This window comes from Oryctolagus cuniculus, chromosome 1, assembly GCF_051225735.1.
Source record: "Oryctolagus cuniculus isolate XC-2025 breed Fujian yellow rabbit chromosome 1, ASM5122573v1, whole genome shotgun sequence".
In the NCBI taxonomy this organism is placed as follows: Eukaryota; Metazoa; Chordata; class Mammalia; order Lagomorpha; family Leporidae; genus Oryctolagus; species Oryctolagus cuniculus.
In genome coordinates, this window is record NC_142867.1 from 34,565,565 (window position 1) to 34,593,210 (window position 27,646).

Here is a 27,646-nt window from a genome sequence, read left to right on the forward strand (position 1 = left end):
ATAAATTTATTTTCCAAATATTGTCTCGTAGTTATACATAGAGTCTCAAGTCATGATTAAGCAATATGCATTAGTTACATGGTGGTGTAGAAATCTGATTGTATATCATTGATGGAGAGATATAATCATGTGTGCAAAATGAAATACTTCTGAGACTTAACTGCTACTGAAGTATCACTTCCATTTGCTTTTATGAAAAATGAAAGAAAAAGGCTTTATCTGCTTTCATTAAAAGGGTGTGCCTTTTTTCATAGAGGAAAAGGAAAATCTAATCTTAAAAAAAAAGTATTCCAAAAACTTTCCTCTTTGCCTTTATGATTTTGTTTCTTTGATAAGTATCCTTTCTTTTTTCTTTTGCAGTCATTTTAGAACACATAAAGAAGTAAGAGCAATAGGTAGGGCCAGTGTGCAAATGCACACTTCACCCTTGCTAGTTTTAAACTATAAAGTATATGGTAAACAGGCTGTTAATTAAAAATCAGTCTGTTCTTAGAATTTTATTTTTTGAAACTTTTGAAAGGTCAAACACAAATATCTTAGTATTTAGTCAGAACTTTTTCTTAAGTAGATGTTCTTTGCTTAATCAAACAAATGAGTTTGATTACAGTTTAGTAAACGTGTTATTTGATATTGAGGACTCATTCATCAGATTTCACTTGAATCAAGAAAGGTAACACCTGTGGTTGCCTCACAAAAAGCCTCTTTTGTTAAATGGACACCCGCAGGCCATGAGGCAATTACATTTGTTGCTTGTACTAAAAAGGAGGCACTTAACTAGACCTCAGTAAATATAGCTGAGAACTAGAGGCTTGATTCTTTTGTCCAGCCCTGAGATTAGGTTTTATCATGGCTCAGGAAGTAAACTAGTAAGTAGTAAGAAAAAAACAAGAATGATTTAAGGATTCTTTAAATGCTTTAAAATTTAGCTGTAAAGTGAGTTATGTCTGAATGACCAAAATTCATATTTGAGCAAAAGTAAGGACAATTTATAGTGGCTTTCATTGAAAACAGTTTCATGCATTCATTCAGGATGGCAAGACAGACTTGTATAAAAGAAAAACAATCTAAGAATTAAAAGTTTTAAATGAGAAGTAATAAATAAAGACTTGGAATTAGGATTTCCATTTTTGGCCAGTTCTAACACATTTATTATAAATGTGTTTATTGGAGTGCTTTTCAGCTTCAGTTGTAAAGCATCATAGCTTAAAAATGTTTTAATCTACCCTTGTATCTTGTACACTACAGCTATAAATTTTTTTAATCTGGTTTGAATTTTCAACTCAGTGATAACCAACAGATTAACAGACAATAACCATGTTTTGAGTTAGAATAGACATTTTTATTCTGTTCTTTGTCTCTTTCCATACTAAGTCAGGTTTTGCATTTCAGACCTAAACCAAAAGTGTGTTATATTTCATGTTTGCTTAAATAAATGAGTTCTTGGTTAGATTAATACTTGAGCAATGGAGAGATTTGATGACAGTACTGATGTCATTTAGTTGTACTATGAGGAAGAGCCTACTATATGAATTTGAAGCTAGGTCATTCTCTTTTCACATGACAATAGACAAAGCAAAAATTTAAAAATTCAACAAAGCTCGAATTAACTTGCATCATGATGGGCAATGTTCCCTTTTTAAAAAGTACAACTCTCTGAGGCCGGCGCTGTAGCATAGTAGGTTAAGCCTCCACCCATGGCGCAGGCATCTCACATGGGCACAGGTTCTAATCCCAGCTGCTCCACTTCCGATCCAGCTCCCTGCTTTTGCTGGGAAAACAGGGGAAGATGGCCCTAGTGCTTGGCTTGGGCCCCTGCACCCACATGGGAGACCCAGAAGAAGCTCCTGGCTCGTGGTTTCAGATTGGCTCAGCTCTGGCCCTTGCAGCCAACTGGGTAGTAAACCAGTGGATGGGAGACTGCTCTTTCTGTCTCTCCCTCTGTGACTCTTCCTCTCAAATAAATCAATCTTAAAAAAAAAAGTATCACTGAATGAGTTCTTTTAAGACATATATGTATATGCCTGTATGTATGTATATATTTATATAACTAATGTAAATAATAGGAACGTCATAAAAATGTAAACTTTGAAATTTATACTTTTTAAAATCTATATACCTTGCCCTGCAACTTGGTTTTCTATTGACTATATCATCACAATCTATTATGTTTTTAAAACCAACTATCCACTGTTATTTAAATCAGCTTTAAATTTAGTCTCTACCTACTGAGAAACATTTATAACGCTGCCAGTTTTGAGATGCAGACAATACCATAATGAATTTCCTTGTGTAGTACCTCATGACACGTGGAGTATGGTGAATGTTTTCTAGAGTCTGATAGGGAAATAGTAAAACAAAAACACAAAGGAGATACATTGCTGGGGATGCAAGAGGAGATGCCAAAGCACACTTCACATACCAAATTTTAGTGCTCCCCAAAATGATTCTTTTCATATTGTTATTGTTGTGAGGAATTCAACAAAAGCAAGGCTTGATCCAAGTTCTTGGCTCCACCTCCGAATATACTCAAGGAGGAGATATATATAAGGTGGGTAGGAGTTGAAACGGATAGCACATACTCAGACATGAGCACAGGCAACCTTCTTTCTCAAAGGAAGGGCTGCTGCCTCTTGGAAAGTTGGGGTCTTCCTTTTATAGGGTAGGCGGTGGTGCTTGGGGCAGGACTTAACTGAATATTCAAAGGAGTCAGAGTTTGGATGGAGCTTGGGTACTGCTCACTCATGCCTCTTTCTTTGGGCCTCTCAGAAGTGTCATGGTAACTAGTACACATAGGGCTCAGGTACATGATGAGGAGTGGCTGTGCTAAACCTACAGAGAGATTGGATATTTCCAGCCATGTGTGGGAATGGGTTGGGTGTATGTGCGGCTACTGTCTGCCTACATCATTATGAAGTAAGCGTTTAAATGTTTATCTATTTGAAAAGCAAAGTTGCATATAGGGAGAGAAAGGAATCTTTCATCTGCTGATTCATTGGGCAGGGCCAGGCCAAAGCCTGGAGCCCGGAACTCCATCTGGGTCTCCAGGGTGGGTGGGAGGACTTAAGTACCTGCGTCATCATCTGGTACCTTATCAGTAAGCTGGATGGGAAGTGGAACAGCTGGGATTTGAACCCAGGCACTCTGAAAAGGGATGTGGGCATCCCAAGTGGCAACTTAACCCACTGTGCCGCAACGCTCACCCCATGAAGTATGATTTTAAAAACAAAAACCTTTAAAATTAGGTCATTTGAATGTCTGCTTCTGGCAATGATGGAGTCACTGGTGATGGACTTGCCCTTCTGCCATAAAGTATCAGAAGACTGAATAATATACATGAAACAGCTGTTCTCATACACCAGACAAGACTCACTCCTGAAAAAAGAAAATAAACTTATACTTTCCCCAACTGCTTTCTTAAGGCAGTTTTCAACTACAGTGGGGTAAGAGAAAGTTCAAACAAAACAGGGGTGGTCTTCAAGAGTTGAAGAGGCAGATACTGGGGAAGAGGGATGTTTACATGGTAGGAACATATGGATCAGACTACCAGGAAGGAAAGATCTTTTTCAACATTTTCAGAAATCCACATAGGTATTCAATTGGCTTTTGGGCTGAATATTAAATTTTTCTTATTTGTCATGACAGTCAGTAGGACTGAACAGAGAATGATTACTGGAGAGGTATAAGACATTTTCCAGAGCTCACAATCTTCCTAGATTGGAGAGACGTATTTATATCTAGGCAGCATGGACAGATCTTGGTGACTGTCCAGAGCATTCAGTGGAGACTGGGAAAGGAGCGTGCCTTAGCAGTGTAGCTCAAATAGTCCTTAAAGTAAAATGAAGACAGAGACTAACCTAACAAGCTTAAAAGCAAGACTCAAAAGGAATAAGGTGATCTGTAGTTAACTGCCTCTGCCCAAACCCAAGTTCCTCAACATTTAGTATTCTCTATAGAAGGCCATCAAATTCACTCACAGATAAATGTCTGTCTTAATCACAAATGGCTAAGATGGGTGAGGAAATGGAAAACATAACCCATATAACCAGAAGTGAATCAGTTAAATAGATCCAGACATAACAGGGGGAATTGTGGGGAGCAACTCGGACTAGACTAAGTTACTGGAATTAAGACTTATTCTATGCATCTGCTCTCCCACAATATTGGTGCTGAGAAGGGAGTAAACAACTTCTACGCAGCTGCCTCTCGCCAACTTGAGTGATGACCTGCAGGAGCTGATCCTGCTCCTGATTGGAGGAGAGCAGCGTACTCAGCATGTGGGTAGCAGAGTTGGGATTGGTGGAAGAGGACTATAAAGGAGGAGAGAGACAACATGCACCAGGAACATCTATCTGAAGGAACACCTGAGCAGCCCCCGAGAGAGCCGGCCGGCGGTGTGCCGCTCCCCCACGGAAGTGGGGAAAGTGGCAGGGGGAGTCGCCCTTCCACGAAGGATCGGCAGCCAACCCGGGAAGGACCAGCAGCAAACCCGGGAAGGGCCGAGCAGACGAAAGAACAGCGCAGGGTCCTGTGTCGTTCCTCCGCGAAGAGGGGGAGCGACAGGGGATGGGTTCAGAACTCTGAAACACTAATTCTAAATTAGTGAAGGCTCTAGAGGAAGAAAGAAAAGATGAGAAAGAAATGGTAAAGACTGACACAAAAGCCAGGCAGATAAAGAGATGTTATAGTCCAGGGTCCCAAGCAAAGCAGACTTGGAGAATCTGGTGTGGGCAGACAAGTTTAGGGAAAACTTCATGGAGCGATAGAATGTATAAACCATGGGCCCTGGTTTGTGATCAAGGAGATGGGCAAAGAGCTACCTAGATGGTTAGTATGTTGCCTTATTTGTTTGTGGAATGTTTTAGTTTTTGCTTTTAATTGATGTCTCTAACTTCATTTTACTTATGCATAACTTGCTTTTCTTAGAATTCAGTAATAAGTGTATTTTAAGGAAAAACTATGGAAATTAAAACATGAAGGACTTGTAGGTTTTCCCAAATTAATACTTTGGAATATATTAATTACATAGGGCTTTTCCAAATTCACTCTTTTGTTCTGTTCATTTTCCTACTTTAGCAGTCTAATGCTTCATTACACATAAGTCTATTATATAGGCAGGAACTAGTCTTGCTGTTGGCCCTAGGATCTACAACCAGTTCCACTAATAAAAATGAGTGGTCTTATACTGATAGAACCTTTTAGTGAATTTACATCCTTTTTCTACAAAGAGATTTGTAACATTTAAGTGTATTGAAGGGCAAAGAATTAACCTGAAGGTTTTTGACAAATATTTCTACATATATGACATTCCACAATCTTGTAGTCTCCTATATAAAGTCAAATTAATGTTTTACATGCTTTTTTGAATTTAATTTTTTAAAAAAATAACCGTTTGGGGACTGGTGTTACGGTGCAGTGGGATAAGCCACTGCTTGGAATGCTGACGTCCTATACGGGCACTAGTTTGTGTCCTGGTTGCTCCACTTCTGATCCAGCTCCATGCTAAATGGCCTGGTAAAAACAGTGGAAAATGGCCCAAGTGTTTGGGCGCCTGCATACTTGTGGGAGGCCCAGATGGAGCTCCTGGCTCGCGGTTTTGGCCTTGCTCAGCCCTGGCCTTTGAGGACATGTGGAGAGTGAACCAGTGGATGGAAGACCTTTCCCTCTGTCTCTCTGTAGTTCTGATGTTCAAATAAATAAATAAGTCTAAAAAATATCACGGAGGCTGGCACTGTGGAAGAGAGGGCTAAGCCTCTGCTTGCAGCGCCAGTGTCCCATATGGGCACTGGTTCCAATCCCAGCTGCTACTATTCCAATCCAGCTCTATCCTATGGCCTGGGAAAGCAGTAGAATATGGTCCAAGGGCTTGGGCCCCTGCACCTGCATGGGAGACCTGGAAGAAGCTCCTGGCTCCTGGCTTTGGATTGGCTCAGCTGCGGCTGTTGCAGCCATTTGGGGAGCGAACCAGTGGATAGAAGACCTCTCTGTCTGTAACTCTGCTTCTCAAATAGATAAATAAAATCTTTAAAAAAAAAATCATGAAGAAAAAAAAAAGGACCATCCTCAGGGCAGGGAGGCCTGTTTTGGTAAAAAAAAAAAAAATAACCTTTGGCATTAAAAAATGTGGTTTCATTAAAGAACAGGTCATCAAAGAAGGAGGTACCTTTCTCTGAAGGGAGGAGAGAACTTCCACTCTGACTACAACCTTGTCTAAATATGATCAGAGTCGGTGAACTTGAAAGGCTTCCATAGCCTTGGCAACTCATGACAAGAGCCTAAGGTGATTACTGATGCCATAAACAAGAGTGTCAATTTGTTAAATCAACAACAGGAGTCACTGTGCACTTACTCCTCATGTAGGATCTCTGTCCTTAATGTGCTGTACATTGTGATTTAATGCTACTATAACTAGTACTCAAACAGTATTTTTCACTTTGTGTTTCTATGTGGGTGCAAACTGTTGAAATCTTTACTTAATATATGCTAAACTGATCTTCTGTATATAAAGAGAATTGAAAATGAATCTTGATGTCAATGGAAGGGGAGACGGAGCGGGAAAGGGGAGGGTTGCAGGTGGGAGGGAAGTTATGGGGGGGGAAGCCATTGTAATCCATAAGCTGTACTTTGGAAATTTATATTCATTAAATAAAAGTTAAAAAAAATAAAAATAAAAAATGGTTTCATTAAACTTTTCCATAATACTTTTTTTATCAGAACAATAACTCAGCCTTATTGAATAATAAGATATAATACTTTTAAGCTATTTCAAAAAATGTTACCAGAGAGTAATCTTTTAAGTTTCTAACTGAACAGATATTAGTGGGCAAATATTTCATGTTGAAGAAAGCATGCTTTTACTGTGTTCTGTTCTAAATATGGTTATGATTGTCACTGAGTAAAATTTTAAATTTATTTAGCAGTTAATACATATAGGAGATAGGGTCTTCTCATTTAGGCGGAGGACACCATCATTAATTTTACAACTGATGATTTTATAATAGGTCCTTCTGCTTCTTGATGGTCATTATCAGAGTATAATGCATTGAAGATATGGCCTGTACAAAAGCAGAACAGAGATCTTAATTAGAATTCTGACAAGCCCACTCCAATAAAATGATGAGATTATTTGTAATTGATGTCACAATCAATTACCATTTGGTTCATCATGAGCATTCTAATAGGTCTGGCCTTGGTATTGGCCCCAGGATGTTGCTGAGTGAGTGGCTGCCCTGCTTACGCTGTTACTGAGACAGGAGGGCACATTTTCAGTCAGCATCCTCATGACCTCTTTTGAAGTCTATTAAATTAATGACCCTGTCATACTGTTTTGATCTCTTAGAGCTTCTCTTTGCGGTTTGTATAACAAAAGTAATGTTTGGGAACCATTTGACAAAAAAACATATTATCATTTAAAAAGTTGAAATCTTTGGTATTCAGAAGTTATTTTATTATGTAAGAAATAAATGCACATCTCAAGATTTGTATGTATTTTTATAAGAGACCTTTAGGACACTTCATCCTACCTTCAAATGACATTTTTAAATGACCCAAACTAGGTTTTATCATCTCTAACTGGCTGCTTATTTTCATTAATTCTAGGTGCCAACAGGTCATGTTTGGTTAGAAGGTGATAATCTACAGAGATCTACAGATTCCAGGTACTACGGACCTATTCCATATGGACTAATAAGAGGACGAATCTTATTTAAGGTACAGTTTTCTGCTTGCAAATGTAAGCTTACTCTTCATTGTATTGTTTCTCTTCAAATGATTTTTTAAATCTTCAGCTATTAGTGGGCTTACCAGTTAGAATGATGACATCTTATGAACATGTGGGCCTCTTAATAGCTACATGCAAACATTACAGCCCGCTTTCCCTGTACTAGAATAAAGAGTGGTAATGGAGAATAATTTTTTGTTACAATAATAAAGTTCAAGCTTTATTGTTAGTCTACAAAACCTTCAATTTTAATTTCTAAAATTCTAATTGTTTTGTATAAATTTTATAGCTACATTCACTTTATATCCTGGACACATTTTAATAGGCATTTGTAGATGAGCAGTTTAGGTTCGAACTACCCGTAATGGGGCATACCCCCATTAAGTACAGTGGGTAATGGACTTACCTTTGTTATAGTGACCGTAGGGTATAGGGTTCTTCTTATTTTTTAAGTTTTATTTATTTGAAAGGCAGAGTGATGGAAAGAGAGGGAGATAGAGAGGGAGATCTTTCACCCACTGGTTTACTTCCCAAATGCCAGCACATACCACACGCATTTATTTTCTTCTATAATGTTTAAATGTTCACGATTAGAGGTTTGTTTTTTTTTTTTTTTTTAAGATTTATTTATTTGAAAGTGTTACAGAGAAGAATAGACAGACTGATTGATCATTCCTTGCCCCCTCCCCCTCCCTCCCGTCCACTGGTTCATTCCCCAAATGTCTGCAACAGCCAGGGTTAGGCCAGGCTGAAACCAGGAGCCAGAAGCTTCATCCGGGTCTCCCATGTGGGTGCAAGGGCCCGAGCACCTGGGCCATCTTCCACTGCTTTCCCAGGCACATTAGCAGGAGCTGGATCAGAAGTGGAGCAGCTGGGACTTGAAGCTGTGCTCACACAGACACCAGCACAACAGGCACAGCTTAACCCCTATGCTAAAACACTGGCCCCTCAGAGTTTAAATATCTAAGTTTCTTTCCTAAAGACTTACTCTGATACAGAAAACTTTATTCTTGACTGATGAATAAGTGGCATAGAGAAACGGGATGAATAGAAAAAGGGAATATGATTATTGTATAACATAACTTTCATTAACTGTCTTCAATCACATTTTGATTTTACAGATTTGGCCTCTGAGTGATTTTGGATTTCTACGTGACAGCCCTAATGGCCACAGATTTTCTGATGATTAAAAAGCATTTATTCTTTGACTTTATATTGTATCCTCTTCAAGTGAATTTGTTATTGCCATTGAAACCATATACTTACCAATAAACTATTTACTATTCAGTTTTATTTATTTTTAATTGTCAGATATAAACAATAAGCAAGATACACTCTGCAAACAATATCAGTTCAAAACATATGGATAAAAATGTAATCTAAAGTCATCTAAATGTTGACAGATATAAAAATATTCTGAGGGGAAAATCTGGATGAATACCTCACTTTGGAATCGTTAGTTTTACAGATACGATGAAAGTAATCTGCTCTGCTCTGCTTGGACATGCTTCATACTTCAGCTACTCTTTTAGCAGAGTAGTAACTCTTACAGTGATCTGTCATGTTACATGCCTGGCCCACTCATCTGGAGTAAGAATGTTTCAGTGATCCCATAAAGTTCTTTAAATGAGTTCTGACTTACACTATCCACAGAATATTAAATACATAGAAAAAGAAATCTATAAGGGGTATGACCTTTACATCTGCTATTTTCAATAATAATATAAAAGTCTGTTTCATCATACTACCAAAGCACTGGTTACTTATTTATAAATATTTCTTAATACTCTGAAATTCTAAGAGGAAAGTAATATACCAGTTTCAGATTTGCTTTTATAGCTTTCTTTTCCTAAATTACTTTTAAAATTCAAAATGGCAGTGTTCACAGGCTTTGGAAATAAAGGGTCATGATTGGAGTCAGTCTTCTGCCCCCATAGCTATTTTTCAGTTCTACAGTTGACATTTTGCCTTCTTTATTGACCTTGAAATACCTTCATAGATAACTACATCTAGCTTTCATTATGGGAGAAATCTGCTCATATGTTACGCAGATTCTAGTTTGGGTGTAATGGTAGGCTTTGAGATAGGTACACAACAGGCCTACATAGTTTTAGCAGTTCTTAGGTTAGAAACTTAGTAATTACAAAAGAATACAATACTGTTACCCACTAAAAGAGGAGACATACTAGGGCAAAGAAAATTCTTATTTGACACCAAGGAGTAAACAAAATAATAAAGTTCTCAGATAGGAATTCATAAAATATAATTCAGTCCTATCTGTGACAACCTGTATATATAAATTATAAATACATACAAATTAGTAAGTTAATTTTTTTATTTATCTAAGTTGCCCTTTTCTTGACAGTCTTATATTGTCTTTGCAAATAATAGGTCTGACAACAAAAGAATCCATTTCCTTGAATGAACCAAGCTCAAATAGCCTCTCATCGTTTCAGAATATACAATTAAAGAATTCCAAATGGTAAACAATTTTAGCTCTAATGAAGGAGTTCTATAATTAGTGAACATGTATCACAAGAAATCAGGTTAGCTTGTTCAGCTTCCTCTTTGGAAATAATGTATTTTCCACCACATCGGCAACTCCAAGAAAAAGAATGATCGTCTGGAAAGAGAACAAAATAATGCTTATAAGTAGCATCCTTTAAAAATGCAAAGTTTATTCCATAGAAATTGCAAAAGCAAAAGAAGGAAGCTCGAGAAATATAACATTATTTAATGGACAGCTGGAAGAAAATTCTTGCAGAGGGGCAATATTTCTAAAAAATTCTCTACCAAAGAATCTTTACATGCACAGCAGACGGACTGGAGCTGTGACTCAACAGTCCAGAGTTTTTGAAGGGAAAGGGAGTGCACAGAAGCAATCTAAGTTTCAAAGTTTTATGTCTTCAGCAATGTGTTTGTCCAAAATGTTACCATGAAGGAAAAAGAAAAACAGCCCTACACAGCTCATTTTTTAAGGGAACATGATGTTCATGCCTGGAGTCCCTTTTAGAGAAAATTCTGACAACTGAGCTGTTTATCATAAAGTTCAATATCTGGATACTTTCTGTTTGGGTATCATATTATTTCCAGAATCCAGACTGAAACATATAAATACAAAGTCATGGTTTTTTCACCCCACCTGTGTGGGATGTGTGGGTATGGCTGGTTTTCCCAAATAACGGCTGAAGCAACAGAAAAATCTCAGCTCAGAAGGCCAAATGAGGCAATGTAGTGCAACATTTAGTCTCCTAATGATGGAAATTTTAAGTCCGTGGTCTTCCTGGGAAGCTGAAATTCTTGTGCCCTTTGACTGAAAGAATCACTGATCATTTTGGTCATTCCATTTTACTGTCTCCTAGCAGTGGCTGTCGAAGAAAAAGAACTTAACCATATCATTTATTTTCCCACTGTAATAATTTTTTGTTAGAGATAAATGAAGTCTGGAAAGATGCATGATTTCCTGTTATCAAATACCTTCTTTCAATTCTGAAACCTCATTAGCATTTACAACACATCAATGTAGAAAAAGAAAAAAGAAAAATTCAACTTCCTTGTACTTGCTCTCTATCAAGTTCAGCCTTAGAAAAAGTAGCAATTAAATAAGCCAAAATTTTGTGCTGCTTTTCTCAGTAAGGAAAACATGAATTCATTCACCTGATCCTGCTTTTTATTTTTTGCAATGTATAATTTCTCCATAAATAAAAATAATTTACTCTTACGTTCAAAAATACAAATATCTTCCCTATCAAAGCCACCATCTATATAGTAGAATGTGTTTTCAAAGACAATTGTTTTATTATTAAATTATCTAAAAATATACATATTCTATCCATTGATTTTCACAAGCTAAATCTCTTCTTCTTTTATTACCACTTCAGTGAACATTCAGAAGCAATTGGAGGTGACATGTGCTTGGTAAATGACACAGAGAACACCATGGGCTACCGTTGAGTTTTGTCATAGATGATTCCAAATATTAATGCTTACTAAAAGTTCACATCTTATTAAAGTTTCTCCTTTTAATATTCCATCATCAAGCCATTAAAAAAAGTATTATCACAGAAATCCGTTTTAATTGGAAATTACTGCTTTTTACCTTAACATTTATTTATTTACTTATTTTAGAGGCAGAGTTTGCAAAAGACAAGGAGAGAGTGAGCTTGCATCTGCTAGTTAACTCCCCAAATGGCCACAACAACAGGGCTTGGGTACTTGTGCCTGCCTTCTTCCGTTGGTTTCCTAGGTGCATTATTAGCAGGGAGCTGGATCGGAAGTGGAGCAGCCAAGAAAAGAACCAGCACTCATATGGGATGCCTGTGTTGGAGGCAGTGTCTTAAAACCACAATGCTGACCCCAGCAGTGATCATTTTAAAAATGAATGAATGAAGGCCAACAAAATAACCAAGCTATTATAATAATAGCTTAACTGAAGGACAAAGATTAGCTCAGGTCTGATTTTTAAGCATAATAAAAGGCATCATTTCACATTACCCCCTGATTGGGCAGCTGACAATTTGACTATGTCCATTATGTAGGGTTTTATCAATGTTTCTCCATTACAGATCATCATCTTCCAAGGTCATTCTAAAAATGATCCAGGGGCCAGTGCTGTGGCGCAGTAGGTTGATCTTCTGCCTGCGGCGCTGGTTCTAGTCCAGCTGCTCCTCTTCCAGTCCAGCTCTCTGCTATGGCCTGGGAAAGCAGTAGAAGATGGCCCAAGTCCTTGGGCCCCTGCACCTGCCTGGGAGATCGGGAAGAAGCACCTGGCTCCTGGCTTCGGATCAGCAAACCGCCAGCTGTTGCAGCTATTTAGGAAGTGAAACAACAGAAGGAAGACCTTTCTCACTGTAACTCTACCTCTCAAATGAGTAAAGAACATCTTTAAAAAAAATTATCCAGAATGAATACTTAAATGATTTTTTTACTTGTCCAGTTGCTCATACTTTTTGTTTAATGTCATTTTCTAAGACTGATATTTTAATGGCAAGAAATGTTCAAAACTTATATGATTTTCTAAAGTTATTCCTCCAAAAATAATGGCTTTATGTAGCTGTTGCTCAGTATGCTCTCTCATGAGAATAAGGATTATTTCCATCTTCATAACTATAAAAATGTTAATTTTAATAAAAATCAAGGATGTTAAATGAAGTGGATCTGCTTATTACCACTTTATTGCTTATGGTTGGGATTTGTTTTTTAAAGGGAGGGAGAAGGGCCAGTGTTGTGGTGTAGTGGGTGAAGCCTCTGCCTGCAACACCAGCATCCCTTATGGGTGCTGGTATGAGTCTCAGTTGCTCCACTTCTGATCTAGCTCCCTGCTAATGCCCATAGGAAAGAAGTGGAGGATGGCCCACTGCACCCACATGGGAAACTTGGGAGAAGCTTCAGGCTCTCCAACTGTTGAGGCCATTTGGGGAGTGAGCCAGCGGATGGAAGATTCTGTCTCTCCTCCTCTCTCTCTAACTCTGCCTTTCAAAGAAATGAAGGAAGGGGGGGGAGGGAGGGAGGGAGGGGGAGAGAAAGAAAGGAAGAGGAAGGAGAGGAAGGAAGGAAGGAAGGAAGGAAGGAAGGAAGGAAGGAAGGAAGGAAGGAAAGGAAAGGAAAGGAAAGGAAAGGAAGAGAAGGAGAGAATGTGAGCGAGATTAACAGAGAACTCCCATCTTCCGGTACACTACCAAATGCCTGCAGTGGCCAGGGCTGGGGCTGAAGCCTGGGGTGAGGCGAACACACTTTATGTATCCCATGTGGTGGAGGAATCTATTTGAGGCATCACCAGTGCCTCCAAGGTCTGCATTAGCAGGAGGCTGGAGTCAAGAGCCCTCAGGGATTGAACTTGGGTATTCACAAATGTCAAAACTGTCATCTTAGTCACTAGGCCAATGCCTGCCCCTCTTTACTATCAAGTCGACTCCAAGTCCCATGGACAATCACACATTTACAACAGCTCTTGAGGAGTTCATCTTGTACATTTCCCTTAATGTGTTGGCATATTCACTTGTATCAGAAAATCTGTGTATTTAGTGATTGAACAGATACCCAAACCACCAATCCATATTTTTTATTTAAAACAAAATCTTAAAATTATAGTATTTTTTAAAAGCTTTGTAAAAAAGAAAAATTAAACCAGTTTACAGTACTTTCACCTTATCAGGAATCATTAGTAAACAAACTAGTTTTATCAAAGAGATTAAACACATATACATATGGATTGATAAGGAGGCAAAATATATTTAAAAATATATTTAGTTCAGCAGATCTTCCTAATAAATGACATACTCTAATCTATCCTCTCCACAAACTTCATAGCAGGAACTTGCAGTCTGCTCTAATGAGACTCACTACCAACGCAAACTCTAGTTACACAAAACCTCAAGGTTTTTAAATTATTCACAGTAGATAAAAATTTCTACTCCAGACTCTCATTTGAGTGGTGGGAGGCAGAGTGTCTACATAGGCAAAAACATCTTTACCTTCTAAATCAATCTGGTTTTGATTCAATTTTTAAGAGCACCATGTTAAGAATTTGTCATCAAAGAACTAAACTTGGTTTCAAGAAGGCTGGCTCTGTTTCCCTTCTACCCATTCTCATCATTAGTAAATTTCTATAAACCTTCAGGGAATTTGTACCCTGAGCTGAACAATAAAGTTAAAAGGCTATGAGTATATAAAAATTCTAGGAAACAGATTTTCTTCATTTGTACAGGGAAACGTACTCATAGCTTCTATTTTAGCAAAAGGTATTTGCTTAATTTAATGCCTAACCAGAACAATTAGAGACCATCACAAGGATAGAAAAACCACATTGGATTCACGTTTTTTAAAATTCTAGTAATACAAAGACATGACTTTATGTTGAGTCAAGGAGGATGACAGGTATTTTTTTTCCTCCTAAGAGAGTAAAAATTCAAGCCTCCAAGTAGAACAGCATATATTAAGAGCCCTGCCCTGATAGATTATGATTCTGTTAAGTAGGCCTTCTTTTTTTCTTTTTTTGGCAAGCAGAGTGGACAGTGAGAGAGGGAGTCAGAGAGAAAGGTCTTCCTTTACTGTTGGTTCACCCTCCAATGGCCACTGCAGCTGGCACGCTGCAGCCGGCACGCTGCGGCCGGCGCAGCACGCTGATCTGAAGCCTGGAGCCAGGTGCTTCTGGTCTCCCATGCGGGTCCCAAAAACTCAAGGGAATGTTTACACTCTGATGTCTTTACATTAATGGTTGATGAACTAAGGGTGCAGACTTGATCTAATTATGGTGGTCAAAAGCTATGCTTGCAGCCGGCGCCCCGGCTCAATAGGCTAATCCTCCACCTTGCGGTGCCGGCACACCGGGTTCTAGTCCCGGTCGGGGTGCCAGATTCTGTCCCGGTTGCCCTTCTTCCAGGCCAGCTCTCTGCTGTGGCCAGGGAGTGCAGTGGAGGATGACTGCACCCGCATGGGAGTGCAGGAGAAGCACCTGGCTCCTGGCTTCGGATCAGTGTGGTGCGCCAGCTGCAGCGGCCATTGGAGGGTGAACCAACGGAAAAGGAAGACCTTTCTCTCTGTCTCTCTCTCACTGTCCACTCTGCCTGTCAAAAGAAAAAAAAAAAAGCTATGCTTGCAGAGAGGTCTTTGGGTCATTGAGAGCATGCCCTTTAGGGCAGTTGTTGTGCGACTGTTGCTCATTTTATCTGAGTTCTCAGTTCCATCTGCTGCTTGGCTCACTATGTGATCGTTCCTCCACACTCGCCATGCTCAACCTCCAGTGGATGGCTGTTTACAAGGCTACCTGGTCCTTAAGTGTAACCTACAAACTTTAAGAGGAAATAAACCTGTTCTTTCTCCATAAGCTCCTCTCAGATATTAATATACCACCTAAAGAGAAAATAAAAGTTCTCGTAGGAATTATTCTCAATCATCAACAAGGAGAATGGTAAGGATTATCTTCTCTGACTTTACTTAAATTATACAGAGGGTAATGCAATAACCAACGTGGTTAAAAGCAAAAAAGAAGGACTGTTACATACCTAACATCTACTTAAACTAGATAAGTAACTGGAAGTCAGTCAGAGAGAGAGATATTAGTACATGAACTTAGGAAATAAAACTAGACCAAGCAAAAATACTCATATGTATATGGAAGGCAAAGGTATTATTTCTTTATAAAATTTCCAAATAGTGTATGAGGGTTTTTTTCCCCTTATAAAAAAATGCCCCTGCCCCCAAAAAATCCCTAATATTTTTCTTCATTCTAGCCAACAGACAGAAAAATTCCAACCTTCATTCCAAGACATTTCTTCAAGATATACTTGGGCATCTACTGGTCCCACATTTCTTAGGTCATCTTCTGTAAAATATAAAATTAAGCATTTAGTTCTTGTACTTTAATTGTAACCATGAAGAATACTGGCAACTCCACACTGGTCATTACAATTCTAGTTTACTTACCATTTAAAAACTTAGCTTATCAATATTGTTTTCCACCTACTTGAAAGGCAGAGTGAGAAAGAGTGAAAAAGAAATCTTCCACCTGCTGGTTCATTCCCCAAATGCCTGCAACAGCCAGAGCTTGGCCAGGTCAAAGCTAGGTACCTGAAACTCTACTCCATCCAAGTCTCCCACATGGGTAGCTGGGGCCCAAGCACTTAAACCAACATCTGCTCCCTCCCAGGAAGAATCAGCAGGAAGGTGGATCAGAAGTGGAACAGCCAAGATTTGAACTCATACTCTTGATATGGGATGTAGGCTTTCCAAGCTGCAGCTTAATTGACTTTACCACAAACTCAAGCTCCAGCCTACCACTTTTAACAGCAGTGTTAAGGATATCTGATTTAAGCTGGCCAAAAAGTCTAGCCACATACCACTATTTTAAAACTTCAACAATCAAAAGCTATCCCTTTTTTTTTTTTTTTTTTTTTTTGACAGGCAGAGTGGACAGTGAGAGAGAGAGACAGAGAGAAAGGTCTTCCTTTGCCATTGGTTCACCCTCCAATGGCCGACACGGCTGGCGCGCTGCGGCCAGCACACCGCGCTGATCCGAAGGCAGGAGCTAGGTACTTCCCCTGGTCTCCCATGGGGTGCAGGGCCCAAGCACTTGGGCCATCCTCCACTGCACTCCCGGGCCACAGCAGAGAGCTGGCCTGGAAGAGGGGCAACCGGGACAGAATCCGGCGCCCCAACCGGGACTAGAACCCAGAGTGCCAGCGCCGCTAGGTGGAGGATTAGATTATTGAGCCGTGGCGTCGGCCAAGCTATCCCATTTTCACAACATGCATCATGCAAGAGCATGAAGTCCATTTATTGATTCTTTGTGATCAGTTAGTGACCTGTGTTTTTGTAAGGGACAGAAAGCCTTGGCAGATAGACTATCTGAAGCTAAGAAGGCAGAGTGGAGTTGGGTAAAAATAAGTAACCTGAGCCTTAGTTGTAAGCTTTCTAACCTTGAGTGCATCTGTTTTTCCAAGACAGGAGTCATCCCTTCCTTCAGGAGGGTTGCTATGGATATTCCTCCAAAATTCATGTTGAAGCCCTAACCCTCAATGTGAATATACTTGGAAACAGGGTTTTCAGAATGTAATTAAGTCTAAATGAAGTCACTGTGAGTTGGATCTTGATCTGAAAGGATCTGTAGCTTTACAAGAACAGAGAGAGTGACCTCTTTGCTCCACATGCACCCGTACACAGAAGAAAGGCCATGTGAGGACACAGCAAGGAGGCGGCTGTCTGCAAGCTAGGAAGAGGGTCCTCATCAGGAACTGAATTGGCCAATCCCTTGACTTGGATTTCTCAGCCTCCACAACTGTGAGAAAGAAATTTTGGATAAGGCTGGTATTTCATTACAACAACTCAGTCGTGTATTTTGTTATGGTGGCTCCAACAGACTAATAGAATAAAGCAATTTTAGCCTGATCAAATAAGATCAGGCTACAACTGCCTTAAATAAAGCAGTACTGCCCAAATGTAAGCGGATGCTAGTCATCGATCTTTAATTGCTTGCAATAGGATAATAAGAAACTTAAAGGGAGAATTACTTTAATATTTCAATAACCCCACAATACAATTTTTTTTTTTTTGGTGTTGTTTTTTATGCTGCGCTGTGATTTCCATGGGCTACTGTTTTTCCTACAGAAGGAAGGTCCAAGGAAGCCTGGAATTCCACCTACATTTAGAAAGACTACAGTCCAGGTAGTAGAAGAATGCTCTCTAGTTTGAAATAAGTGCACTTTAGGGCAAAGAAAGCAACTATAGTTTGGGAGCACTTTTTTGCTTTTCAAGTAATGTTATATTTTCTGTATGCTTGCACAGTTCTTCCAGAAGTCAATGCTTAAAAATAAACTACTGAAAACTAACCCCCCAATGAAAACTTCTTCAGCTGTCTCACTAGTCTCTTGTTCACTTGCTGAGAATGCTTTCCTTTGTTCTGTTGTGTGAATGCCGGCAATTTAATTATATTTAATAACTGCCTGCTCAAAATTTATTGGTGAGTTACACAATTTTAAAATAGATGAAGAGATTATCCAATATTTTGAACTCACCATATTTTCTTATTAAGCTATGCCAAATATTAACCCATTTCTTATTTACTGGGTACCACTAGTCTATTAGACGCTCCCTAAAATCAAAAGATAAAGACTTTGTCCAGTGGCTGGATTTGGTTCCTGCACTTCTGTACGCTTACTGAATAGCTTATGTAGATTGTATCAGTATATAATGTCTGAATAAAACAGAACAATTTAATTCCCACATGCTGCACCTTCCAATTTTTGCCAACTTAAAAAATGTATAAGTCTCGTGGATGGGGGAAAAGTCTTAATGACATTTTAGTTTCATAGAAGGACCAGGACGGTTTGCTAAAGTGCGTAAATTAAACACTGTTATAGATTTGAGGAATGGGGCCAGTTGGCACTCAACAGATACTGTTCAGGAGAAGGTTGCCTATTTTCCAGGATGTCTTACCCAGATCTTAATTTTAAAATCAATTAAAGGAAATTAGGGCAAAGATAATGACAGTATGAATCAGCTTTCTTAATCTGTTTTGAACATCTATAAAAAATTAATTGTACAAAAAGACAACCCATTCATATAAACCTGCTATACCATTTTTATTGAAAAATAACTTGCAAATATAACTGTCAAGCAAGTCAGCTTCCTATTGTTCTGTTTCTCTACTGGGAAGCTGTAGTTATTCTCACCTAGTTAGTTTTTCACGTGCAACCATTTCTATTTTTCACTTACTCAAAAAACTGGCTTTTACATTTTTATTATTCTTTTCTATCTCTATGCACAGGAGTTTTAGAATAGCTATCTATTTATTGGTTTGAAGATTTGCTTAATATGTCATGGTAAGAGGAAAACAGACACAAACATGGTTAATACCTTGCCCAAGGTCAGAGTTAAAAGGAGGATATTAAAATATTCTCATATTCTGGGACTGTCTAAACATATGTAGATTGACCTGATTATATAACATGATGTACATGCAACCCAACTTTCTGTGAGGATTTTGTTTTAAAAATCAATTATGTGACATACTTATGATGCCCCATGACATGAAATGTAGAAGGTGAAACTAGTCTATAGAGTTCTGTTGGGAGAATTCACAAGGGGCCTTCTGGTCAAATGGGTATGTTTGCTGTGAAAATCCATCAAGCTATACTCTTAGATACGTACATTTCTCTGTTAAGAATATTATACTTCAATAAAAGTTTTAAATTAGGTCATGAATGTGTTGAGACTGTAATGGCTACATTTTAAAACAGAAATATGAAAGAAAAGTTATAGAAAAGAAACGTGTCATAAGAAAGGGTATTCTCTGAAAGGACGGTAATTTAACCAACTTCTGAAAAAGGCTGGGGTGATTAACTCCAAGGAAAATTGGATCCCTGGAGAACTGTATAATGAGCAGACGGGGTACATACAAGTAAAAGGTGAATCTAAATGTGGGCAGTGGGGGGTAACCAAGATCCTTTGTTGAGAGGCAGGTGTCCAGGGCTGGGGCAACAGCAAATTCCCTCCCCCTCTACAACCCCCAGTACAATTACAAGGAAGGAGCACAAACAAATCAATGTTGTTTTTTTCCCCTTTTAAACAATAATCTCTGCTTGTCCACTATTGTGGTTATAATTAGAAAACGTAATTCTTCCCCATCTACTGAAAGTAACTCACAGGAACCTAGTAATTAGCTTTGTTAATTGTCTACTAATCAGGCAGGGCATCTTCAAAACAGATAAGTTAATTTTGTAGTATTACATATTATAAATATTTTTGCTCATTGCAATGAAACATAATGCAACTCCTATCTCCAAGTTCTTCAGTTAACGTGACACCACTAAAAATGTTGAGATATAAATTGACTTGGTGATTTAATTAAGGAGTCAGATCCAAGATCTGAAATCTGGATTCTTTGCGACAGAATGGTGAAAACCATTTAAAACAAATAAACTACAGCCATGTGGAAAGAAAAAGCATTGCCTGCCATTTGATGTACTCTATCTTGAGTCCAATGACATGACATGATTCCTGAGTCTTTTGCAGAAAATGGGTTCAACTTTTTCTAAGGTATCTTAGAACATCCTGTGTTGTACTCACACATTTAGCAAAACAAGGAGACAAGAAATACTTTGAAATGGAGTTACATATAGAAAGCAGTGCATTAGAGAGGTTCCTCAGGAATATAATGCTAAAATCAAATAATTTATGTGGTTACTTGAAAAAGAATCTTTCAACCTTTAGAAGTATAGGCCCTTCTGACCTTGTGTTCTATTGGATTTGTCTGACAACAAGAGGTGAAAGAATTCTGTGGCTCCATTGTCTCAACAGTGGGATCTAAGAAAACAGTGGCAGGACTCATCAGAGAGGTTTATGAGCCTGCAATTCAAAGAGATTAAAAGGAAAATCTACGGAGATTCTTTCACACTGAAGAATAACATTAAATAACTATTAGCAGCTTGGTTCAGTAAAGCTTACTAGAGCTCTCGCTGGGTCATTCACAACTTTCTAAAAGAGGAAAGGTTTTTTTCAGCTCCATTTGGGAATCAATAAATATTTCTTACTTCTTACAAGACAATGGAATTCCAGTCCTTTAAACTTCCTCCTAATGACAGTAAAATTTCTAAAACAACTCTGTTTAATGTCTAAATAATGACAGTTCTATTCCCAAGATACGCCTTCCAACTGGGGCTACAATTTTACAAAACAGTATAAATAAAAAATAAATAACATCAACAAAAAGTTAGAGGGATGAGAAATTTTAACTTTATTCAGATGGCTGAGAAATTCATTCAGCTGAATACTGGCCAAAAGATCCAAACCACCTCATCTGCAGCTCTGTGTATACTGTCTTGTGTGGCAGTCAATATCATGTTACTCACAGCATCATCATGGCACATAGCAATAAGCTCACTGTATTTATTTTTATGGCATTTCAAAGGTTCAAAGTTTGCTTTGAAATCTGCGTGTGTAAGTTAAAACAGCAGTGTTTTCCTTCCGGTCTAACTCATTTTTTGGCTGTCTTAAAACCAAGCAGTTTAATTTTAAACAATCACCTCATTCTTAAAAATTATTTCACTATATGTAATTAAAGTTTTCATATAGGAAGTATCTCAAAGGGAATCTGTTTCTCCTTAACATATCTCTGTTCTTAGAAAAGTCTTTACTTTGATAAGAAATTGAAAATAAGGCAATATTTAATTTGAAATGTATTTATTAAACCATACAGCCCTGTTGTCTCTTCCTAGATCAGAGTAAAGAGTCACAATTACAAGGCTTTCCACATTGAAGAAAAATTACAAACTTGGAGCTTAATTATGAACTTAAAGAACTGTGGAGCTTATATAAACCCAGTGCTTAAGAAAGGAACCAAATTAAACTCAGAAACTGAATTCCTTGGGTTTTACAGGTGGAGCAGCAGCAGAAGTAGGTCTGGCCTCTTGTTCTGACCCTCAACAATGCCTCATCCCTTGGGGCCTATGCTGTGGCACAGCGGGTTGGGCCCCTGCCTGCAGTGTTGGCATCTCATGTGGGCACCAGTTCAAGCCCTGGCTGTTCTGCTTTGGATCTAGCTCTCTACTGTGGCCTGGGAAAGCAGTAGAAGATAGCCTAGGTTCTTGGGATCTTGCACCCACATGGGAGGTTCCTGGTTCCTGGCTTCACATCAGCCGAGCTCTGGCCGTTGTTGAGGCCATTTGGGGAGTGGGCCAGTGGATGGAGGATCTCTCTCTCTCTCTCTCTCTATCTCTCTCTCTCCCTCTCTCTCTCCCTCCCTCCCTCCCTCCCTCTCTCCCTTTGCCTCTCTGTAGCTCTGCCTTTCAAATAAATAGATAAATTGTTTTTAAAAAAATGAACTATCAGTATGGGCAATGACATACATAAGTTTCAAAATTATTTAAAAAAATGCCTCATCCCTGCCTATCTGGAACCAATACTAGTAGACTGCACACAACCATTCAAAGCTTGAAAGCCTAGCACAGTGATGCTAACTGTGATACAGAGTTAGAGAGAATGGCTTTGAATCCCTGCTGTCAGTTACTAGCTATGTGACCTTAGTCAAACTGCTTAAATTCTGAGCCTTAGACTCTTTCTCTGGAACATAGATATTAATGAAGATTACAGCACTATTTTTACTTATTATTTCATAAAGCTGAATTGATCTGTCCTTATCAGACCATAAGAAAATGACTAAAAACCAGTCTATGATTAGTGGGGGGGGAAAGCTCAAGTTCCATAGCATAGAAAGGCAGCAATTCCTCTCTGTGAAGTTTGTATACATTGCTATTGCCTGTCCCATTGAAACTGACCCATTATTATCAAAGCCACAAATTTTTTTTAGTCCCTCCAAAGTATCAAACTCAGAACCAAAAGATAGGAACCAGAGAAAAAAAATTCAAAATAATAAATTTTGTGGACTAAATTCAGAGGGTAGACATGATGATGGGGTAGAATATCAAGAAAGCTTAGAGGGTGGTGGGGACAGAAGGATGAGGGCCTGCACTGGGACCTTGGACAGAGAAAAAGCTGTAAAGAATCAGAAGGGGAGGGTGCTATGAGCAATGACAAACATTATTAACAAATGCGTCTGGGAGCCCCTAAATGAACCAGAAGACAGGATCCACTTCAGGTCTGCAATAGGTGATGAAGCTGGAAAATGTAATGGGGGTGAGCTTCAAAGCTTCTCTCTTATTTAAATTCCAGGTGAATGGTTAAGTGCTCTTCTTTAATAGAAGAGTGAGAATAAAGAAAGCTAGATCGATCAAAATGTAAAAGACCAGGAGCAGGCAGCAATAAAGAAGGCAAGGCCAATTATGAAAATTATATGGATATGTGTTATAATCTGGAGTGGACTACTGTGGTACCTTTGAGAATGATCACACAGAAAAAAAACTCTGAAAAAGAAGACATGCCAACAATATTTCTGATTCGTTGGTTGTAAATATAGAAAATTATAAGTAACTTGGGTGTGATCTGAGGCCCAAGTTTCAAGTCTGATGAAAAATAAGCAGTGAGAAACGCGACCCATCTGTTTTAGACTGAATTCACAGGATCCTCCTCAGGTAGAAACTGGGAAAAGTTAAAGTTGAAAACAAAAACTTCCTAAAATTCTACACTTTTCTATTATTAAATCAGAACCTTGAACTGTGTTTCGGAATTACCCCTACAGTCTTGCCAACAGGTTTCTATAACCTTATGTGAAGATAACCAAATTTTCATTCAAAATCAGTGAGAAATAACCTTAAAATACATTTTCATTTCAAAAAAGTTATTTGCATTCAAGTAAAAGTAAAATCATATGAGTAGTCATCTTCTTGTGACAAATAAGATGGGGCTTAAGGGCCCTCACACAAAGTTTTCTGTATACTCTCTTCTCCCTCTCAAGATAATGCCAGTCCCAAACTGTCTAGATGGATTTTCTGCATCATTTCACATACTTACTTTTCCCAGAAACAGTCACCAAAAAAACATACCCCCTGATGCTTATCTTCACGTTTTACCTGAAGCAAATATTTACAGCCAATTTTGAAATTCCTAAAATCAAATGGAAATACTAATATGACCATAAATGGAAATTCTAATGACAAACACAAGTATTTTCTAAGGGTCAGTTCTAGGACATAATTTATGCTCTGGTCTTAAGTAATTATTAACCCACATTCAGATCATCTACAATTTCACAGTATGTTATTCCCCTGCTTTTGGAGTTAATCGGTCTTTAATATGTTTTGCAGGAAGAATTCGTATTTTAAGAAATTATTTATCGACTCAGTTATATGAAACATAAATCTTGGTGGGACTTTACAATGTGTTCCTCATTTGGTCTAAGATTTGTTTATCTTCCATTCACAAATATTTATCTTAACAAAGGGCTGAAATGAATTGTACAATAAAACACAAGAAATGGACCTATTATTGTACCTAACTAAGGAGATGGCCTGATGAACTATGAGCGAACACATGCTCCTTTCACAGGTCTCACCCAACCCTCTTCTGCGTCAGGCTGTTTTGGCTATCCACGTACTTGGCTAACTGTGGAGAATAAAGGTTCCACATTACCAAAATGTTTCACTAAAACAGACTAATACTCTAATATACATTACCAGTGAGGATTTTTAACAAAACCTACTTTAAAAAAATGTTATTTAATCTGATTAACCTCATTTGAAGGTTTGTTCCTCTTTAGGTCACCCAGAAGTAACTCAACTTACGAGTGTCACTCTGTAGAGTTACCAAGACATCACAGATATGTTTTACTGTCATACTACAAAGCTACTGAATCATGATCCATATTATTTTCCCATGATATACTTCTGATATGTTTTTTTAATGTGCTTAATATATGAGAACATTCCCCACAAGGTTTATAAAGGCAACAAAACCTATTCAACAGATTTTGTTCAAGTGAATATTTTGTAAATCCCATAAGGGTTTTCCAAAATGCTCATCTTGTTGAAATGCAAAGCCTAGTCTTGAATAACTACATCCCTTTTCAGAGGAACACTGGAAGCAGCCTTTGGAAGCATCTTAGAAAACCATAAGGTAAATATGCCAACTGAAACTAACTAATTAAATTCACTAGTTAACATTGCTTTTGAAATGTGTAATCTCTGTGAACTGAATATTACTAATCCTTTTCTTAGGTTTGCTTTTCTACAGCCTAGTCAATGTGCCCTAAAATATCAACTGAAGAGCAGAAAAGAGGAAATAAGAAAGAAAAAAACTTGTCTATTTTACTTTAAGTTATCTGGCCTAGACTGTTACTTCTTGTGTATTATGAAGAACCCATCTGATAATTTCTTTGAAGAAGCAAAGAAATATGGATGTCAAGAACTACTTTAAATTATCTTTTTGATAGGAAAATGGCTATGGGCAGTATTGATGAGATTTGTATTACAACAGAGCACCTACTTTGAGCTGTGAGATATGAGAAAGCATTCAATATCAGCCAAGAAAGCATCTCTCCTACCTCCTTCCCAAGTGTTTCAGATCTCATTTATTTTATACTGTAAGTTAATTGTGGGCAGGAAACAAACATATTTAAAGCACATCCTAATGAAAAGAAAGTTTTACAATGAACTATTACCACACGCAAGAAGAGTTCTGTACAACAAAGCTATTTCCATGTCCCCAGGGGGTGACCCAGAAAAAAAGAGTGCTTTGACCTTGTTCTAACAAATTCTCTCTCTCTTGGTAACCTATCCTGGTCTTTAACAAATTAACACTCTCAGAGGTTTGCCTTCTATCAAATCTAAATCCTCACCATTAAAAGTTCAAGTTCATTTTCTTTTTTTAAGGAGCCAGTTAAGATGCATCAAGAAAAAAATATTAAACAGAAATAACAACACAAAAGTAGGTTGATTTTGAGAGTTTTGAAAAATAGCTCTGGTATAAAAGGTTCAAAATAACAAGCCAACCTCCATTTAAAATTGAAATAAAGCACTCATTCTTTACTATTCATAGTCTCTGGGAAAAATGAAATATTTAGGGGACAGTGTTGTGGTACAGCAAGTTTAAGCCATTGCCTGTGACCCCCATTATCCTGTGTGAGTGCTGGTTTGAGACCAGGCAGCTCTATTTCTGACCCAACTCCCTGCTAATGTGCCTGGGAAAGCAGTGAAAGATAACCCAAGTATGTGGGTCCTTGTTGCTCATGTGGAAGGCATGGATAGAGTTCCAGGCTCTTGGCTTTAGTCTGGCCCAGTCCTCTCCATTGCAGCCATTTGGAGAATGAACCAGCAGATGGAAGATCTCTGTAACTGTGTGTGTAACTCTGCTTTTCTAAGTTATTTTTTTAAAAAAAGAAATATTTAATGCTTAGATCTAAGGAACTAAAATGGCATGAGAAGCTATTTCTGCAGTCCTAGAACAGCTCAATTCAGTAATCACCTGCTTGAGAAATCTGCAAGGCAGACTGACATCATATAAATCCCAAGCTATTTATTTGAATCATGAATCAGGCCCAACTCTCAGTATATTTGGCTTGTCTAAACTACTAACCCACGAGTCCCCTGTGATTCAGTGGCCACAGCTGCTTCCATTAAAAGCTTAAAAGCTGAAAACCAAGGACTCAAAGTTTAAAAGAAATCCAATGTTACAAGGACTTCTCAAAGAGAAAGTCTTGAATATGTTGATTATTTGTTCTAACATCTCTTAAAACCCTTCTTGAATGTAACTCTATGCTCACGTTTGACTCATTTTGCTATTTCTTTCCATTTCGGGTATACCCCACCTTATACCCTCACAATAGAGAATATTTTATGATGTTTGACCTCTCCCTACACCATTTCTCTTTGGACAGCAGGCTTCTAGTCAATTTCACTAATATCTAATACTATAATGTAATATGTAATAGTATACAGGCTGTGGAGTGGTAGAAATGATGAGTGACAGTGAAAGTACATACCTTATCCTTATCCTCTTTAGGATGCAGTGTTGTGTGGGTTTTTGTTTTTGTTTGTTTGTTTTTGGTAAGATTTATCTATTTATTTATTTGAAAGACACAGAGAGAGGGAGAGACAGAGAAATCTTCCATTGACTGATTTACTCCTCAAATGGCAAAAACAGCCAGCTCTGGGCCAGACTGAAGCCAGGAACCCCATCCTGATCTTCTATATGTGTAGCAGGAGCCCATGTACTTTGACCACCTTGTGCTGCCTTCCCTGCATTAGCTGGGAGCTTCATCAGAAGGGGAGCAGCTTGGGGCTCAAATGGACACTCTGATACAGGATGTCAATGTCACAAGTGGCAGTTTAACCTGATGCTCCACAATGCTGGCCTCCAGGGTACAGTTTTGTGTGAATTACTCTTATCTTTTTTTTTTTTTAAGATTTATATATTTATTTGGAAGGCAGAGTTACATAGAGAGAGGAAAGGCAGAGAGAGAGAGGTTTTCCATCTGTTGGTTCACTCCCCAATTGGCCACAATGGCTGGAGCTGCACCAATAAGAAGGCAGGAGTCAGGAGCTTCTTCCGGGTCTCCCACACGGGTACAGAGGCCCAAGGACTTGGGCCATCTTCTACTGCTTTCCCAGGTCATGGCAGAGAGCTGGATCAGAAGTGGAGCAGCCGTGACTCGAACCAGCACCCACAGGGGATGCCAGCACTGCAGGCGGTGGCCTTACCCGCTATGCCACAGCGCTGGCCCCAGAATTACTCTTATGTTAAGCAAACTGGCACCCCTCTTAATAAAGACTAGCAAACACGTGCAAAAATCACCTACAGTAGAGTCTGCTAGCTTTAGGAATACAGGTTACTTTTCACATACAACACATTCACATGTATTAGTTCCAATTCTTTCGCAGAAATTCTATTGTGTGAATGAAGGTTAAAAAGGTGTTATCTATGGGGAGAAAGTCTATATTCTTTTGTCAGAAGTAAAAACATTTACTAAAGAAATACATTAGAAACATTAGGAAGATGCTTATATGCGAGGAGACTTCAAAAAGTTCATGGAAAAATAGAATT

At 38.4% G+C, this 27,646-nt stretch overlaps 2 protein-coding genes and 1 long non-coding RNA gene across 41 annotated transcripts in view; 2 read left to right on the forward strand and 1 right to left on the reverse strand.

The window, feature by feature from the left end:
• IMMP1L (inner mitochondrial membrane peptidase subunit 1) overlaps nt 1-9,004 on the forward strand; it is an 84,118-nt gene extending 75,114 nt beyond the window's left edge. For 22 of the 31 annotated variants that reach the window (XR_011387824.2, XR_011387820.2, XR_011387825.2 and 19 more), the window contains 2 exons: nt 7,597-7,707; nt 8,839-9,004. Coding sequence is in view for 15 of the 31 variants with exons in the window: in XM_089309968.1 (XP_089166094.1) it covers nt 7,597-7,707; nt 8,839-8,907 (180 nt within the window). In the remaining 16 variants the exon portion in view is untranslated. Of the gene's footprint in view, nt 1-6,135; nt 6,278-7,596; nt 7,708-8,838 lie in introns of all 31 variants that reach the window. The other 9 variants (XR_016218010.1, XR_016218009.1, XR_016218005.1 and 6 more) reach the window with 2 other exon arrangements.
• Nucleotides 1-27,646, reverse strand: part of DNAJC24 (DnaJ heat shock protein family (Hsp40) member C24) — a 76,991-nt gene that overhangs the window by 4,433 nt on the left and 44,912 nt on the right. For 2 of the 9 annotated variants that reach the window (XM_017345729.4, XM_070072019.2), the window contains exons 4-5: nt 15,972-16,040; nt 6,886-7,052 (exon numbers count right to left, since the gene is read on the reverse strand). In XM_017345729.4, coding sequence (XP_017201218.3) covers nt 6,949-7,052; nt 15,972-16,040 — 173 coding nt within the window. In that variant the 3' untranslated portion in view covers nt 6,886-6,948. Of the gene's footprint in view, nt 1-6,885; nt 7,053-8,993; nt 10,341-15,971; nt 16,041-27,646 lie in introns of those variants that run through there. The other 7 variants (XM_008269304.5, XM_070072006.1, XM_002709030.6 and 4 more) reach the window with 6 other exon arrangements.
• On the forward strand, nt 16,048-25,159 carry LOC149128357 (uncharacterized). Its single transcript, XR_016218032.1, has 2 exons — nt 16,048-24,721; nt 24,823-25,159. It is a non-coding gene; the product is annotated as an uncharacterized LOC149128357 (long non-coding RNA).